This window comes from Pituophis catenifer, unplaced genomic scaffold (genome assembly GCF_029215685.1).
Source record: "Pituophis catenifer annectens isolate HBS135680 unplaced genomic scaffold, rPitCat1.0.hap2 SCAF_1, whole genome shotgun sequence".
Lineage (NCBI taxonomy): Eukaryota > Metazoa > Chordata > Lepidosauria > Squamata > Colubridae > Pituophis > Pituophis catenifer.
Window position 1 is genome coordinate 158,112,794 of NW_027256881.1, and position 18,510 is coordinate 158,131,303.

Consider the following 18,510-nt stretch of genomic DNA (forward strand, 5'->3'; position numbering starts at 1 on the left):
CGACAAGCAGATTGGGGAACACTTTTGCATTTAGACAGAATATATATGTGTCTCTATTTTTTTCCACATTTGGGGGGAAACGGGAGACGACGGCAATTTTTCTAATTTTTTTTTTTAAAAAAGAAATTATTCTTGGTTTGATGGTGGCTTTGGTTCTTTTCTTTCCTTTTAAATTTGGAGAAGGGATTTAATTTTACGCCTCGTTCGAAGAACGCAAAATGTCAACTACCTTTCCAGGACTCGTCCACGATGCGGAGGTATTTGGTGTGTGTGGGCGCGCGTGTGTGTGCGCGTGTGAGTGTGTGTGAGCGTGTATGCTTATGCATGTGTGTGTTCGAATGAGCCTCTATGTGCGCGCGTGTGTACGGCTGGGTTTTCTTCTCTTTCTCTCGCGCACGCTTTCTTTTTTGTGTATGTATGTTAATCCACATTGGACCGTTACATTTAATTATAATCCGGCTTCAGAAAGAACTTGGGGAAGTAAAGGGCGAAAATTCGTTATGACATCTGTCGCCGGGAACAGGCAAGGGGCAAACCGCTGCCGCATTCAAACGGCTGCCCGGACCAAAACAGACTGAGCGGCACGAGAATGTGCTCTGAAATGTTGGCAACGCTGGAAAAAGTAGTCCGAGAGACAGCTGGGAACTTGGGAGCCCAGCAACCCACAACTCCCCTTCAGATTGTCGAAAGGGGAGATTTGGGTATGGGCTTGTTACGGGACGGGACGGAGATCTTTTTAAACCAGACAGGGTAAAGGCGTGTCGAGAGCCTCGATACGGAGCAGTGGAACCTGCGCTCCAAAGTAAGGGGGCCTGCGCCTTTAGCCGAGGACTCAGGATCCGAAAAGGCGCCGGTTTCCGCCTGACACCAGCGGGGAACGGAGCGGCTTTTGTGTTGGGCGATTTCGCCAAAGCAACTGCGGCGAACACGGGGAAAGAGCGACTTTTTGGCCAGTCGGTGTTGATTCTCGCTTTCAGGCGCAGGTTTTACTCCCCTCCACCCCCCCCCCAAAAAAAAAACATATTCACGCTTTGATTTTGTCTCTCTCCTTTAAAAAAACGAAACCAAAGCAAATGGTAGCTCAGAGCTGCCCAGCATCAGCCCAAGGTGTAGGCGAGGGCCAAGGCTAAGAAAACCGGGCTGGGGGCGGGGAGAGCGTTAGACAGGACGGGGTAGTTCGGGCCTCCCCGCTTTTTCCCCATGCCCGGCCTGCCATCCCTGGGTTACCTTTTTCCACCATTCTGCCTTTACAGATACGTCACGATGGATCAAACAGTTACCGTTTGATGCAGCTGGGATGCTTGGAGTCTGTGGCCAACTCCACCGTCGCCTACTCTTCCTCGTCGCCGCTCACCTATTCCGGCACCGGCACTGAATTCGCCACCCCCTATTTCTCTGCCAACCACCAATACGCTCCCCTACACCACCAGTCCTTCCACTACGAGTTCCAACACAGCCACCCGGCGGTTAACCCCGACGCCTACTCCTTGAATTCGCTCCACCACTCTCAGCAATACTACCAGCAGATCCACCATGGAGAACCCGCCGACTTCATCAATTTACACAACGCCCGGGCGCTCAAATCCTCCTGCTTGGACGAGCAGAGGCGCGAACTTGGGTGTTTAGACGCTTACCGCCGGCACGACCTCTCTCTTATGGGCCATGGCACCCAATATGGGATGCATCCAGATCAAAGGCTCCTGCCGGGACCAAGCCTTGGGCTGTCGGCCACGGGAGCGGACGATTTGCAGGTAAACGGCATGCGCTTCCTGGGCGCGCGGAATCGCCCCGATTCTTCTTCACTAACTCTCCCCGACACCTCGCCTTTCCTGCCCTGGATATTCTAGCCCTTGCCCTGCCCACCCAGACTACTACTCCCTCGTCCGCAGCCCTCGGCCCTACAGAGAACCCAGTATAAGAGTCAGACAGGACTCGACCGAATGGCAGCCTTTCCCAGAAAGGGGGGGAAAAAATCCGCCCTCCTCCAGGGAACGTTAAACACAGGAAAGGTGAATTTCCTACTAAGTCCCGAAATAAGGAAACCGCCAAAGGATACAGAATAAGACTAGAGGTGTTAGTAGGTGAGGTAGCTCTGAAAGTAGTACCGGGTGTGTGACTAGATCTGAACTTCCATCCACTCACGAATCCAGCCAATTTCTTTTGCTTAATCTCTTCCTGGCCTTACGGCGACGGAAATTTGTTTCTATGGGCGCCTTAGACATGTAAGCAATAAAGACCTCCCTACGTTTCGGTTTACCTCTCAGCTGTAACTATCTCGAAACACTCGATTATTTTTGCTTACACAAACCTATTTTTCCGTCGTAAAATGTTATTTCAGTAGAGAGAGAGGGAGAGAGAGGGGGGGGAGGGAGAGAGAGGGGGGGAGGGAGGGAGGGGGAGAGGGGAGAGAGAATGAATAATTGTCCCGGCTACATCTGATAAAGTGGATTCTAGTTACCGGGCTTGACACCGTGATCGTTTAAAGTCCTACTTTTCTTGTCACTATTTCCTCCCTCAAACTATACAGATTATACTACTTTAATATTAAATTATTCCTTCTAAAAATGTTTAAAAGTGGTTTTCTATTTTCAGTGAAAAACAGAAAAGAGTTTTTAAGCCGAAAGTGGAAACCGACGGGTTAACTAAATGCTAACTAAATGAGAGCCTCTCACACTCATACACGGCGGAATCTCCAGAAGAATAAAATCCTCAGGGGCCGTAAACTCCTTTAAAACCTGACTTTCTGCGTTGAAACTCACTCAATAATTTTCTACGCGTCTGTTGCCCCCTTCCCACCCACCCCCGTTCCGTTTTCAACAAGAGCTTCCCTTATGTTCCTCCTTCTCCCAAATCTGCCATTCACTGTTTAGCTTCACTAAGACCTATTTACTCCCCTTTTTTATAACCACGTCTGCTGCTGATTTTTTAGCTGTACATTTTTTTTTCTATGCCAAAGCACAAAGCCTTGTATCTTTTTTCAAAAGAAGGGATTAGCGTCGTTTGCAAGGAAACCCACAATGCGTAAATCCTGGGCGAGAAAGCACCATAGTTTATCCAATTTTCGACTTAGTGCCATTCAACTGGTCACTTGTGCAATGTCATCCGACCAAACAACGTTCCCCCCCCCCCCCAGCCCTTGACCCTCCCTCTCCCGGCTGGAGACAGCAGATTCATTTGGAAGAATCATTTCCATTTTTAAAAAAGTTTTTTTTAATTGTTTCTAGCTAAGAAAGGAGGAAATAAGACCAATCTTCTCTCCTTTAAATAGGTATACTTTGTGTGTGTGTGTGTGTGTGTGTGTGTGTGTGTGTGTGTGTATACTCATTGGGTATTTGACCTATGCAAGATTGTTAAAAAGCTCAGTTCAACAAAACGTTTCTCTGATTCTTCAATTATACTTGCAGCCTGGCCAACTTTCTAATCAGGATACAGAAATGCTGGTTTCTTTTGATCATGTCATCATGACTACTTTCTTAGTTGCAAATCAGGAATAGAAGTATATAAAGAGAGACAGGACTCCTGTACCTTATTTCTGTAGCTTATAAGCTTATTGGTGCTTTGTTCATTTCACTTCCAGGATTTATAGGAGCAAATAATCAGATTTATGACCTAAAGTGAAAGGACCACTCTAGAAGAGTGTTACTCTCAAGTCTTTCAGTCTCTTTTTCTTTTTTCATCTCCTTCCCCCCCTTCTTTTTCACTTTCCTCATCAACATATGTCTCATTTCTAATGCAACAAATGTAAATATACTTTCCCCTGCTCAGAATGTTAAGTGAAAGTCCAATAGTTTGGAAGGCTGTTTAAGTCAGCCTAACAGATGCAAGGATTCTTGAAACCACAGTGGACATCTTTCAGTCCCCTAAAAAGATTTTCCATGGGCAACAAAAGAAACTGTCACACCTTTTCCCGTCATTGCTTTAATTTATGCTCAGTTGCCCAGTTTTGTCCATATTGATTTCATAATCACTTTAAGGCAGAACATTTAAACTCAAAAGAGGCCTTGGAAAAGGAGGGGTTTTTAGGCCAGCATCAAGATGGTGAAAGGGGGCGGGGGTGAAGAAGGACCATAAAGATTGCTTTTGTAAAAGGGTTTTACGGGGAGTGGTATTACGATTATTATGTACCAACTCTTTCTCCACATGAACTTAATTCATCACAGACTGCTCTGTAGGTGAAACACCTTTAAAGGCTTACTCCATACTTAAAACCTAATTTGTTTGTGAAGGGAAGTGTGTGTTTTTGTTGAAATTTGCAGTACTGAAAAAGAATTGGGAGATGTAGCTGGACAGAGAATATAAGAACACGCCATGCACACACATAAGGAAAGATTTTGTTTCGGGGTTTTTTTAAAAAAAAAAATCAGAGTTCTCCCTTGAATCTTAAGACAGGCAGTGATGCTCATTTTATGTACTTCTGTGGGCAGTACCTAACCTTTCTTGGTCATTTTCCTGTTCAGCTTAGACTAGAACTATATTGTTTAGTTAGAAGCATCCGTTTTTATATGGGTACATCCCTCCAACGTAACTCCATCCTTAGATCTGTCCATTGTCTTTCTCTAATTTGATTCACTGGTGGCAATTTTGTGACACAGAGATGCTACATTTCCAGAGGCCGTGCATATTTTATATGCACAAATAGGCAGAGAGTCACTTTCATTTTTATTGTTTCTTTTTTTCCCCCATGTGCCAAATATCCCTTTGGCAAGTTCTGTCTGTGTCCATGCTACTCGTTTCCTCTTTGTCTGCCTGCCAATCAATCAGTCCGTCAAAGAACTGTCATATTTGAGAACAGAAAAAAGAAGAAGAAAAAGACAGGGCTTATTTGTTTTGGGCACAAGCTGTGCTTTTCTAAGGTTTCTCCTTCCCATCTCACAATTCCAAAGGAGAGTTATTATAGCCTTTGCAAAGACTGCAGCCTCTACTAAAATCCCAACCATTTCAGCCTTGCAGCTACTTATACATTTTACCTGTGTGGATTTTTGAATCTGGTTTTTCTCTTCTTTATTCAAGGGTTCGGTGGAGGCCCAGTGTGGGCTAGTATTGAATGGACAAGGTGGGGTGATAAGGAGAGGTAAGCACTTTTTAATAAATATATATATATAGGCATATATCTCCTCTTCCCCTCCCACTAAAAAAAAAATAATCAAGTTGTTTGCCTATCACCTGAAATTTGGGGCAAGTTTTGTGGGACAAGCCATGTGTCCAAAATTTAGTTTTAAAAAGCATTTGGGGATCTCAACTGCCTTTTGTATTCCTGTAACACTCTCTCCCCCTCCGCTCCCCATCGGTGGAATCTTGTAAGAAACCTCAGAAATCATACTGAGGGAAGAAGCAGGTTTAAGTGATATGTGCTGTTTGGAGGAATTTTGAATTCAGACATGGCCATACTGAAGTGGAAAATTCAAGAACGAAAGACATGCTCTGTTTGCGACTTAATGGTGATGTTGTTTGAACGTTTTCTCGCCTGCTGGCTCCATTTCACTGTTTGGTAAGTGTCTTGTAGCCTTCCAGTCGTGCTTCTGGCTGGAACAATTTGCACCAGAAAACAGAAAGCCGGGGAAGGAACATGATGACTGTTAGCAATTCAATCAATTCTATTTAAAATCGAAGGCAGTGTTTGCAAATGAAAATACTGGCAGGTGCAGGAAAAGTGCAGCAACTGTAACCAGTTGGGGAGGTTTCACAGTCCAAATTCTATATTCCTCTCATAATGATTTAAGTGTATGGAGGTGTATTTGTTTGAATAGGAGGTGCCAGTATATGCTCTTATGTCACCATTATTTTAATAGGCACAAGAGTTACTTTGTCAGGATCGGAATGAAGGTGAAGGAAAATATCACAGCAGAACCTTATTCAACCTCATCATGCTGTGAAATATAATAAATTAATGAATAGACTAAAATGAAAGTAAATGAACAGAAATATATATGTTGCTTTATCGTGTTCTCCATTTGGTTCATGTATACAAATAAGCAAATTCCAGATTTGCTTTTGTACTCTATATGTTATACATTCAGTTTAATGTCATTGTGGAAGAAATTAGTGGATTGAATTTTAATTTCTAGGAAGAGTGGGCCACAATGAACAAGGGGAATATTCATTTAATGTCTAGATATAGATCTACGAAATCATGATTGTTCATAAAAATAGTATGAACTATGTTATTCTAAAAGAAGCACAAGCTGAGGCTGGCAATGAAATCTCCTTTAAAACCGTCAAACTTCCAGCCTTAATTGGGGAAAGATAAGGGGATAGCTTTTTGGTGCTGAAATGGACAGCGCCTTGATGAGACATTCTCTATCGAAGACAATTCGTTCGACGGCTTTGGTAACTACGCCTTCAAAGTCGAGGTTGTATGGATCTCTCAGGTCTCTCGGCTTTAGTCCTTGGAACAGTGGGAATCTACAAGGCTTATTCCTGTTATGGCTTTGCATGTTGTATTTCCCTAACTGCAGGCCAATGGAACTATCCATTCTAAATCACAATCTCAATTGTAAATTCCTTCCTTCTTTCCGGCTTTTGATCCTCTGCATCCAAGGTTTTTGTTTTTGTGTTTGGAGTTCCACAAATAATTTTATTTGTGGCGTCCTGCAGTTAAACTACATGAACATTGGAAATCAATAGGAAAAGGGAGTGGCTTAAGAATAAAATACTTTTTCCAAGGGTTAGTTGCAGTTTAGATATGAAAGAAAGGGTCATTTATCTGGCATAAGCCACTTGAAGTAATTAAAAACGACTTCTTCATTCTCAGTGAAATAACTATTTCCCACCACAGGAGGGAGGGATTTTGAGTTTCTAGGAATTCAATATATCAGAGATAAACAAATACTTTTGTCTTTTGGGCTAGATCATTACTGCCAAATGATAAAGAAGTTGTGTTGCCTTCAACTGAGGTGCTGCGCTTGTATCGCCTGACTGCACTCTAATCTCCCATCTGAAGGAGATTTTTCACGTTGAGTCCTTCGGATACTACAGATGCAATTTCTTTAAACTCTTTCCTGGTAATTACTAGAACTACTGATTGCAGGAAAGAAAAACTGTACTCCCTCTTTCTTTCCCTCTCTATTCCCTCTTCCTTTTAAAATGTAACTGAATTATTCAATGATATAAAGAATGATAATGAAGAAATCCTATCTGAAAATAGAAAGCTGTTTCTTGACTAATCTTAAAAAAACTCATGCTCTGGCTCCATGAGCCACCCATCTGCCTTCCTAAGGAAGACAGTGCTGTATGTTTTAAATGTGTGCCTAAAATGCATAATAAATACTGTATATTTTTTAAAAAAACATGATAGAAATAATCATAACATTTAGACTGATCATGAAATTTTTAGTATGGAATCATCCAGATTGTCAGCCACTCTGGCCACTAATACTTTAAAACATATAGCTAGGGGGCCATCTTATATTTTGAACTCTTTGTTAGAACTCTCAAAGGCAGGTTAGGATTATTTGAAAGAAGGAAGGTACTGTAGCTTTTAGAAGGCATATGGTAGGAAAGAAAGAAAAGAAGATAACGCTTTCACTTAGAAACCAACAGGAGGAAAAGAGAGGGAGAGAAAAATCTTGTTTGGTTTAAGAAAAACAAGTAATTTGAATTCCCAATTTGGGGGGGGAGAAGGATACAAAGACTTGGCTTTAGAAACGAATAATTATTAAACAGATGGGGGAACTGACAAGAGTGAAGCATAAGCTACTCATGCGAAATAAAATGGTGGGATATGATAGTGGAGACGATTTTACTCCGGATTTATCTTGGCTCTGGGCTGCTGCACATAGGATTTTCCTGTGTTCTTGGAAACCCACTTTCCAGGGGCCCCAGCACCTCCATCCCACCCAAGAAGCTGCCTCCTGCCCGTCTCTTCCTGTGACTTGACTGGTCCCGACCCCGTAATTCCTGGGTTTTTTGGCTTGGCCAGTTTGTTGCTTTCATGAGAGTCGGGACTGGAGGACGTTTTGTTTTTGGAGATTGCAGTGGGGGAGGGGCGATTGGGACGGCAGGGCTTCAATGTTGGCGAGCTAATTACCAGCCAGCGCCAACAGTAGCCACTGATTAGGTGGCCCAGCTCCCACCGCTATCACTTCTAGTTAATGACGTGCAGGATTTCGCCTGGAGCTCAGCTCCTTGCACCATCGCAACCAATAATCTTTACTTTACCTGCTGCGGGCCTATCGATAGCTTCTCTAGCCGCAGGCATCAAGCTTTGATATGGTAATCTTTCTGAGGACCCAAATTCTGCAGAGATCATATTAATGTTGTACATACAGACTGGCACAGCTTTGCTTTAAAAGTTGAATATTCAGATCGGTTGTTTCAAAAGGAATCACTTGCAAAGATACGAATTTCCTATTTACAGAAGATGCCTGAGATTTTTAATCACAGTGGAGGTGTGAAGTGTGTGTGTGTTTGTGTGTGTGTCCGTGTGTGTCCGTGTGTGTCCCCTCCAGCCATTCCCCCCTTTCTCTTCTCTTCTCTTATTTAAAAAACAAACAAACACAAAAAGTAGTCTCAAGAAAGAAAGAGAGGGGGGGGGAGAAAGAAGAAAGAAAGAAAGAAAGAAAGAAAGAAAGAAAGAAAGAAAGAAAGAAAGAAAGAAAGAAAGAAAGAGGGGGAGAAAGAAAGAAAGAAAGAAAGGGGGAAAGAGAGAGAGAGAGAGAGAGGGAGAGAGAGAGAGAGAGAGAGAGAGAGAGAGAGAGAGAGAGAGAGAGAGAGAGAGAAGAAAGAAAGAAAAGAAAGAGGGAGGAGGGGAGGGGAAGACAGGCCAATGGTGATACTTAGCCCTCCTATGTCGTTTTATGAAATGGCAATCTCCCTCCCCACCCCCTTCCTCCCCAAAAAAAGAAAGGGAAAAAAAAACCCTGCCTCTTGTTTCACTTTGTGATCGTCTATCTTTCCCTGCCCCAGGCTAATTTCAGCAGCTTAAATACTGCTATCGCCTCTGGGCCAAAAAGAAAAAGAAAAAGGGGACCCGGGCTATCCACACTGTCTCTTTCCCCGATTGCCCTTGGCAACGTGAAATACAAACTACTTTGAATCAAAACATTTTGGAGAAATTAATATGATCTGAACTCTTCCCGTTTTAAGAGATCTTGAGTTTGTCAAATCGCTTAGAGGTGACTGACATGAAAAAGCGGAGGTATTAATGCAGAGTTAGGAACATTGTCAGATCTTATTTGATTAAAAAATATCTTTTAAAAAAAGGCGTAGAAAAGGGCTGCGCATCAGTCACCACAATGCAGTCTATCCAATAAAGCACCTCTTTGGACAGCCCCTTTTCCTGCCTTTGATGTGTTTACTTAAGGCGCAGCCTATTCGGTTTTGATTGTATACCTTTGATCTACAATTTTAATTTGAGGCACTTAATTATGAAAACTAAGCCTAATGGTTATTCGGGATGGCGGGGAGAGGGTGGAAGAGGGGGAGAGGAAAGGGAATTAAGGGATTTTTTTTTTCAGCATGAGGTGGACTACAGCTCCAGGGGGCAATATCTCAGACCAAGCATTTTATCAACATTTTTTTTTTTTTTTTGGCTTATGCGTTCATTCTGATAGGATATAGCGCGACGACGCATCGCATATGCCGTATTGGGGAAAACTCAGCTTTTCCTCTCCGCCGCCCCCTCGGGCGTGTAGAAGAAAGGGTTAAGAAAAGGGCGCAAATTGGGCAGGAAGGGGCAGCAGTTCGTGGGTTTTCACTTAAAAGAAATTTGGGCGCAGTTTTCCCTCCAAATCAGGGCTGGAAAGAGAGAGAACAGCTGATGGCAGAGTTGAGGTTCGAAGTGATCCTGCGCCTGTTTTCTCGAAAGTCTATGCCTAGTTCCTCGCGAGTAAGGCTGGCAGGGCCAATTCGCGCAGGTACACCAACGCCGTCCCTATTGCTTTGTGCTTTTGTTTCTTTCCCCAGATTTCGGAGCCCTTTTACTCTCAAGATACTACACACAAGCTGTGCAGGCCGCCCTTTTATTGCCCGTTTTGTAAAGAATGCTCGCTCTCTCTCGCTCTCCCCTCTCTCCCTCCCTCTCTTCCTATCTCTCCCTTCCTCTCCCTCCCTCTCTCCCTCTCCCTCTCTCTCGTTGGGTTGCGCGCTTTCTCTTCTTGCCCCATCGCGATCCTTCTTTCCTCCCCTCCCAATTTAGCGCTACACTCAGCAGTTAATCTAAAAGCCACGCGGGAAACAGGTCCGATTCATGGCTGGACTTCCACTGAGGAAGCCTCCGCCACCTTTACTGACGGGGTCCGGAACTCTCTCCTCTCTTGCCGTAGGATCCAGGGCTCAAGGAGGATCGCCGCCCATCTTTTGCTGCGCTACCTGGAAGGTTTAGTTACGACTGGAGCTCGGCGCGAGGCCAGGAGAAAAACAACGCCACGCTTAAACTGTAGCCTTTGTGCCTGTCATCCCAATTCCCTCCCCTCTTTTCAGCTCTTGGCTGCCCGCATCTTGATAATCCCATAATACGTATAATTTGCCCGTACTGTATTGTCCTTAACGCGGCTGCCTCTTTTTCAAGAAGCTATTAATCTGCGTCCCATGAAAAAGCCTAATGCGCTAGGTTAATTAATAGCTCCAGTCGAGCAGATTTCAAATGGACTCACAACAAGGCAGGCGGGAAGGGGGGGGCAGAAAAAGAGGAGCGTGCTGGGGAACTGACCGGCTGGTCGGGGGAAGGACGAGGGAAGCCCCTTGCGGAGGGAACGGGTGGCCGGCCGCGACGCCGCTGCTGGGGTTTCCGAGGTGGTTGGGCTGGCAGATCAGGTCGGGTTGGTGGGCCACGGGAGCCTTCTGAGTGGAGGCGGCTGTGACTAGTATTAATACATTCGATCCCTTGGTAAACAGCGTTTTGAGAGAGGTCTTTCACTTTCGAGCCCAAGGGTACATGCAGCTCTCAGCTCTGAAACACCTTATGCATGCAAGTCCATCGGTGGAGGATGGCATCCTGAAGCGAACACAAACGTCTATCAGAATTATAGCCAAAGTGCTTTGATAAATGGCTTTCTGAACAGAAAGGAACCACTTCATTCACATTTGGTGTGAGCTGGTCAGGGAGGATGCATACTGTATAGTGTGTGTGTGTGTGTGTGTGTGTGTGTGTGTGTGTGTGTGTGTGGTTATAGGTTCCATAGAAAAAATGGAAAGTAAGATGGATGTTTGTTATCTACAGTATATTCTCTTGTCTGGGAGGAATTCAGAGGAAATGTCCAGGTAAATTTCTGTTAAAATCAGTAAAATAAAATACAGAGGGGGGTGGGGGGAAACATATTCAGGGAGTTCACCATGCTCTCTACTTCCACCCCAAAGTACAGGAAACTGTAATTCTAAGAGTGATTGATTTCCATAGGATTGAACCTTCTCTAAATATCGCTCAATAAAGTCTTCGAAGTCAATAGAATTTAATTAATGGGAAGACTGCATTTAAAATGGAGGGGTTACAAACTTTATCAAGAGGCAAGGTATGAAGTAATTGATGACACATTCAACCTAATTTGAAGCAGGTGGGATTCACTTTAAAAAAGAAATACACAACATTAAGATAGGCAACATTAAGGTTTAAGTCTATGCACTGTTATTCTGATCCAAAGTGCAACTGAGGTGGATGACCCTCTCTGTAGATCAGGTCATATTAGGTAGCAGCAAATACCTGCATATATAAATTTGTATTGTATCGTACTGAAGAGGCACGCTTCTGAAATTCTCATCTGTTTTTTTTCCCCCTTCAGACGTAAAAGTTTGGAATTAGATGGAATACCTCTTGTATTTGAGAAAGCTTTTGCTTATTCAAAAGAGCGTTCCACAATTTTTAACAGGTTCCCAGTCCTTCAGTCCCCACATATCTTTATCTTGGTATGCATTTTCATTGCACGTGTGCATATTGATGAAGCACTGCAAGAAATAATATTCATGGCATTCAACTATGTATGATGTGTACCAGCAGGTCACAGCATAAAAAGAACCTCTGTGCCATCACAAAAAGATCGTATCAAGGCTATTCCAGACAGCATTTCATTCCTGTTTGCCAGTATATAGCTGGAAGGGATATATGATATTACACCCCACAGGCTAAGTCCATTTAAGGTGATCTTTACTTTAAAAAAAAAGAAAGAATAGGGATATCACAGGCAGAGAACGAGTCAGAAGGAGACAATTCTTTACTGATCAGAGCACTGAGTTCTTTCTTATAAAGGAAAATCAAGAGGGCAATCCTTTTTATTTAGAATAGAGATGAGGATTTGTGACCTTCCAGACATTGTTGAATTTGACATTGTTGAATGTTGAGTTTCCAATATCCTTCAGTATTGCCAGAGTTGGTTGAGACTGATGGGAGTTAGAGTTCATCCACCCTTCTCCCTCCCTCTCCCCCCCCTCTCTCTCTCTCTCACACACACACACACACACACACACACACACACACACGAATGATCTCAGTCTTTATTGAACTGTTTTGTTATTACACTGATAACCACAATGCTCTTTTTCCTTCTTCTGTCTCTCTGTCCCCTGGACCAAAGGGAGATAACAAAGTGAGAGCAAACATTTTGCTCCTGCAAATCCTGATAACTGGGATAATGCAGGATGCATCTTTGTGCCTGATCAAGGTGATCTGGCATTGAATGGCATCTTTCCATTTCTTGGCAGCCTCCAAGAAGAAGAAACTTTTGCTGATGCTAGAGAAAATTTCAAGGGCCAGAAAATTGCGTGGATTTGAAAGTAATGCTGCTACTGCTGCCCCATCTATGAATAAAGTTTTATAATGTCTGTTTATCTGTTTCTGGGCATCCTTATTGGCAGAAAAGAAAGTCTGGCACACACAATGGTGAATGTAGAAAGCAACGATATCGGAGTAACTTTAATTATAGTAATTCATTTCAAGAATTCCTTAATTACATTTATTTATTAGATTTGTATGGTTGCCCAGAATTGTAATCTTAAATGGGTGGCCTTACAAATCTGTTAATTAAAATAAATTAAATGACTGTAATCACTAGGTGAGATTATGTAATTTACATAGCTTAATTTATTCATTGTTTAAGCTAATGTGAATGTGTGTCTTAGAGTCAGCGTTGATCCCTGAAACTGCCTGGACAAATCCATGCAATTTTCTTAGAAATAGTTTGCCGCTGCTTCCTTCTTAGGCATGAAAGAGAGGATCTGATCCAAGATCACCCAGTTGGTTTTGTGCCTTAGGTGGGATTAAAACTCATGGACTCCTGGTTTCTAGCCTGGTGTCTTAACCACTACATCAAACTGACTCCTTCCTTTAAACTAGTGCACTAGCAATAGTAGTATCTGACTTTGTTTGCATGAAGAAGTTACCTTTTTCTTTACTTCTCCTCTCTACATATCTATGAACTGGATATAGAGCAGAAGGTAACTCTTGATAACAGAGGACTGGATCTGGGGCTGGACACTGCCTTTCCATCATTGGGACCAAGCAGTATCCAGCAGGGATTAATTCTGTCTTGTGGAAGGGTGAGCTGCTCCATTGGGCAGGAGATGATGGCAAATGGTCTCAAAGGGAAAGTTGCTTCTGTCACATTAGTTGCTTAGAAGCTTCCTGCTTAATTTAGACACCTGAGAGCAGACATAATGGACTTTTGATCAAAATGTATGAAAGGGCAGAAGTGTTAGGCAATGGAGAAGGTTGTTGTTGGCTGTTAGGCATTGGTGGAGGTGTTGTGTGAATCCAATCATAGCTGGTGGAGGAATCTGTAGCTGAGCCTACTGCACAATCAAGCAGGGTTTGAAAGTGTTCCACAGAGTGGACTGCAGGATTTGGAAAGGATAAATCAGATGTCATTGAGGCAAAAGTCCTGGAATTCTAAGAAACTCAAGAAAGAATTCTTGTTCCTTCTTTCATTCTTCTCTATAGACTCAAGGCAAGGCCAAGAAGTGAAAGTGATGAAGCTGCCTAATGGAGTGAGCATATCAAAACTGTGATAAGGAACCCCTATGTGAATCAGGGAAGTAGGGAGGAAAACAATTAAGAAGCTGTAAAAAAAACTCCCCATTGAAATATCCTTATAGAAAAGTCTGTATGTTTTTAAAATAAGGCCACTGTATATATTAGTATTATTAAGAAACTATCATTTACTGGATCTCAAAACACTGTAAGAAGTACCGTAAATGGAATTGTAATTTAGAGAACAATAAAACTATATGTCCCATTCCTTTTTCTGTTTCCTTCCCTCCAACACTTCACAATTCTTCTTAGGAATGTAAGGCTACAAGATTTGATTAAATATGTGTAAATTTAGTTTTATTTTTGTCTTCCTCCACTGCTTTTTTTAGCATAATCTACTTTGATGAAGGTTTCTAGAGAATTCAAAAATACTACCGGCATTTGGTGATACTATAGTCGATTATAATAAAGAATTGAATGACCTGGAACCCATGTTAATAGGAAACATCATTAGGAATTTAGAAAATTGAGTTTGGCTATTTAAGAATAGGGAATGAAACAAAAAATGTATTGCAATATAATAAACAAAAGTAGATGCATTAGGGGAAAAAATCCAAAATATTTTAGTAAACAAACAGAAAATTTACAAAATAGCTATAACCTTTTGAATTTCCAAATGGTAGTGGTTACAATTAATTGTCTTTGTCACAATTAAAATCCAGAAGGAGATCAAGAGTTTGGGGAAAAGTTTATGATGAGAATTACTCCATAGGATTGAAAGCACAACTGAATGTTTTTTTCTTTCTTTTTTTTTTTTTCAGTTTCTTCCTTGCATGTCTATTTCTTATTTTCTATCTTTGTTCTTTATTTTGTATATTGTCATTTTGTATATTTATTTTGTATATTGTGTTATGTTCAAAATTTCTAATAAAAAAATAAAAAATGCCAAAGGGAAAAATGTGGCAGAAAAAAAATACAGCTAGAGTTCAAGCCATGAGTCAGATATGCAAAATGCGCTTATCAGGTACAAAAGTACCCTTAGGATCATCAAAGGGGTTTTTTTTTTTTTTGTATGTAATATCATAAATTAATAAAATTGCTATTAACAGAAAAAGATCAAAGTTTTCAGGAAAGAAAGAACAAACAAATAATTGGTTTTCCTATTTTTGAATATATAAAAAATCATATTTTAATTGGGTGACATATTAAATCCCCATTAGACTGAAAACTATTCAGCTAGGTATTCATTATAGCAACTGCTACTTTAAGATGTGGAACTGAATAAGGCTAAAGAAAATATTAGAGCTAAATGTGAATGTTTTTAAAATGTTATCTAATTTTAGGTTCTATTTAATTGGGACAAACTATGTTATAATAATAATTTTAATTAGCAATTTTATGATGTTTGTGTATCTATATTTTTCTTGACTGTACACCACCTTGAATCCTATGGGAGAAAGGCGGTATAGAAATATAATAAATAAATAAATAAATAAATAAATAAATAAATAAATAAATAAATACATAAATAAATTAGAGTTGTTTGGCAGACAGCTTGAGCTAGTAAGATTATGATGTAAGTTAGTATTTTTCACTCGTCATCAGTTGTTGCAAATAGATTGGGCACTGTTGTAGTATTTCAAACACTATAAAATTTGCTCACTCTGCTTAGTCAGACAGGAATATAGGACAAAAAAAATGACATGCCCACCTGGGGCAGTTGTGCTTTTGCTGTTAAGGGGGAAAAAGCCGGGGGAGAGACAGGGAAATGGTGCACTGTCAATTTTGTAGGGCTAGAACTGCACTTGGAAGCATCTCTGCTCATAACTGCAAAACAGGCCAATGCCAACATCTTCTATATCTTGACATGGAACACATGGTAGTCAAATAAAAAATGTCTGGTTAAGGAAAACGAAAGAAGAGAAACTGAGAACTGGGACTATATACAGAGGGAAAAAGCAATATTCTGAAGGCCATTATGGTAGGCGTGCTCGAAAACTTCTGGTTTTTCCTTCCAGAAGCATTCCACCCCCCTTCCCCTTCATTCAGTGTCTGAGCCCTTCAGATGGAACTCTGGTTGCTGAATAACAGCTGCATGGTACCAGCAATCAAAAAGGCTGCTTAGAACTTCAGATTCCAGTTTACCAACTTAACTGGAGAACTGCCTAAATGGAGAATATTTCCCCTCTATTTCAAGATGTGTCTTTATTCTCACTGGCTGAGATCCAAGGAAATGCACAGCTAGTTCTTCATGCCCAAGGCAGATTTGGCCTTGAGCTTGTCAAATAATAGCAGTAGTGGACATTCCATCAGGGAACTGATGGCTTTCAAAAGAAGTTTGGATCCTACAGCTGGGGGCTGGGGGATGTGTGTGAGAGAGAAAGAGAGAAGTGCAGAATAAGTCATGTGATAGGACAGTCCAAAAGACGACCCATAAGCCCACTAAATTCTGGAAGCGTACCTAGTACAACCTTTGCGATTTCAGCCCTTTATTTTCTTTTTAATCTTCACTACTTGTACCATTTCAAATGATACCGCTTTATAAGCCAGTTCTGTTTTAAAACTTTGTGCAATTGGCTGTGTTTATGCCAAATAATGAAGCTTTCAATGAAAAAGGTTGGAACAGAATGTTGTTAATAAATGGTACAATTATGAATTCAGTACACATTTGTACAAATAAGGCTGGACTATAGAGAAGAAATATTAATATTTCATTGATTCGTTTCTACCTTGTCTGTAAAATCTGACTTTGTTTGTCTTTGACATTGCAGTATAAAGAACCATACTGCAGGTAATATTCTACTTGCACACAAGTATACAAATAAATTGTATTGTGCCTTCAATTAAGTTCATTCAATACTTTTTGACTGAATGAAATCTAGTGTAGGCACAATATAACACTTAAATATTTATTTATTTTGTTTATTTATTAAATTTACATGCCACCTGTATCGCTGTCAAGCGAGCCTAGTTTTCTCTGAAATGCCAATTTCTATTGCAGGTGAATCAAACACACATTGGCGAGATATGTTTGTTGCATTTACTATTTTAAAGTCATTGGAATGCTATGTTTTATTAACTTGTTGGTTTTACTGGGATATACATTCAACTAACTAGGTCTGGAATTAACATTTGTATCCCTTTGTAAATTCTTACATTTATTAAGAAAACTGGATTTCAGAAATCATTGTTTTTATTTATCACATAATGCAAGAAGTGTTCTGTTTTAGGAAATATCTTTTTGATCATTCTGTGTGGTTGTTTAAGTATCTCTTGAAAGTATATAAGAAGTTTTCTTATGCTGCTTCTCATTATAGAAATTCCTGGAATATTTACAATGACCATGAAGTGATTCTAGAGTAAAACAGGGTAGAAGTAAGTAGAAACTACATATGTATAGACTAAATACTTGAAAACAATCATTTAAGTGGAAATGATAGGGAAAATTAAGTTGGGAAAGGCCAATTCAGGGATTTTCAGGTGTAACTCCTGAAATTTGTCAAATTTGTCCTTTGGGAAAGACATTCCCAAACAAAGAAGTCCCATCTCTTTGTCATGGGCAAGTATAATAGAGAACATAATCCTTTCCCCTAAAAAAAGACTATATCTGATTGGGAGTCTGTTCTTTAAGGTCCTTCACACTCACTATTATATCTGTTAGAGAGTGTAGCGCCATTATTGTGATAAAGCAAGTTAGGTGAGACCTATATACTAAGGACCAGAGGAGTCCTCCTAGGTATGGCCATTGCTTGGCCTAAAATAATGTCCATGCAATTTTTCAGTGGCAACTCCTATAAAAAAGAAGAGTTAAAACAGCTTCGCCCAGCATGGCCAAAAGCATGAGGAGTGTTGGGATTTGTAGTTTAGCAACATCTGGAGGCCACCAATTCCCCACTCCTATGATACTGGCTTGTTGTAGTGCAATAATTGAATGCCTGCTTTGTGTGGGAAAGTGTTTGGTTCCATTCCTTGCATCTTCAGGTAGATCCGAGAACAATTAGAGAATTGCTATCTTCCAGAAGTTAAAATATTGTCGTCAATAAATCAGTGAATATGCTCAGTATAAAATAATAAAAATAATTGATAGTTGATCCTAAAAGCCATCCACCACTGCAATATCTTCACAGTTAGTTTTAAGGCTGCTGGTTTGAAGTATGCCTTGAATTCTGGAGAGTGTGCGAGCACAGCAGAGCTGAGTATGCAGAGCAGATTTTTGCTCTTCACTAAGGTTTTTGTTTTTTAAAAAATTTGATTTATATGCCACCCTTCTCCGGAGACTCAGGGCGGCTTACAATGCGTTAAGCAATAGCCTTCATACTTTTGTATATTTATACAAAGTCAGTTTATTGCCCCCATAATCTGGGTCCTCATTTTATCTACCTTAGAAAGGATGGAAGGCTGAGTCAAGTTACATGTAGTTCTCAACTTGTGAATGTAATTGGGCTCTGAATTATGGTCTTATTATGTTGGGGTTGTGAAATGAGTCAACATGTGATCGGACCCAATTTTATGACATTTTTGTGGCAGTTAAGTGACAGCCACAGTCATCAACTAAATCCATTTTATCCAATGGATAGGGTGTTCGTTTGCCAGAAACCAGAAGTAACTGCCAGAAA

The 18,510-nt window shown here is 41.0% G+C and overlaps 1 protein-coding gene across 1 annotated transcript in view; it reads left to right on the forward strand.

Annotated features, from left to right (window-relative positions):
• The first annotated feature begins 218 nt into the window (after positions 1-218).
• TFAP2D (transcription factor AP-2 delta) overlaps positions 219-18,510 on the forward strand; it is a 44,659-nt gene continuing 26,367 nt past the window's right edge. The window contains exons 1-3 of the mRNA XM_070956599.1: positions 219-257; positions 1,254-1,751; positions 5,011-5,071. Coding sequence (XP_070812700.1) covers positions 219-257; positions 1,254-1,751; positions 5,011-5,071 — 598 coding nt within the window. The remainder of the gene's footprint in view (positions 258-1,253; positions 1,752-5,010; positions 5,072-18,510) is intronic.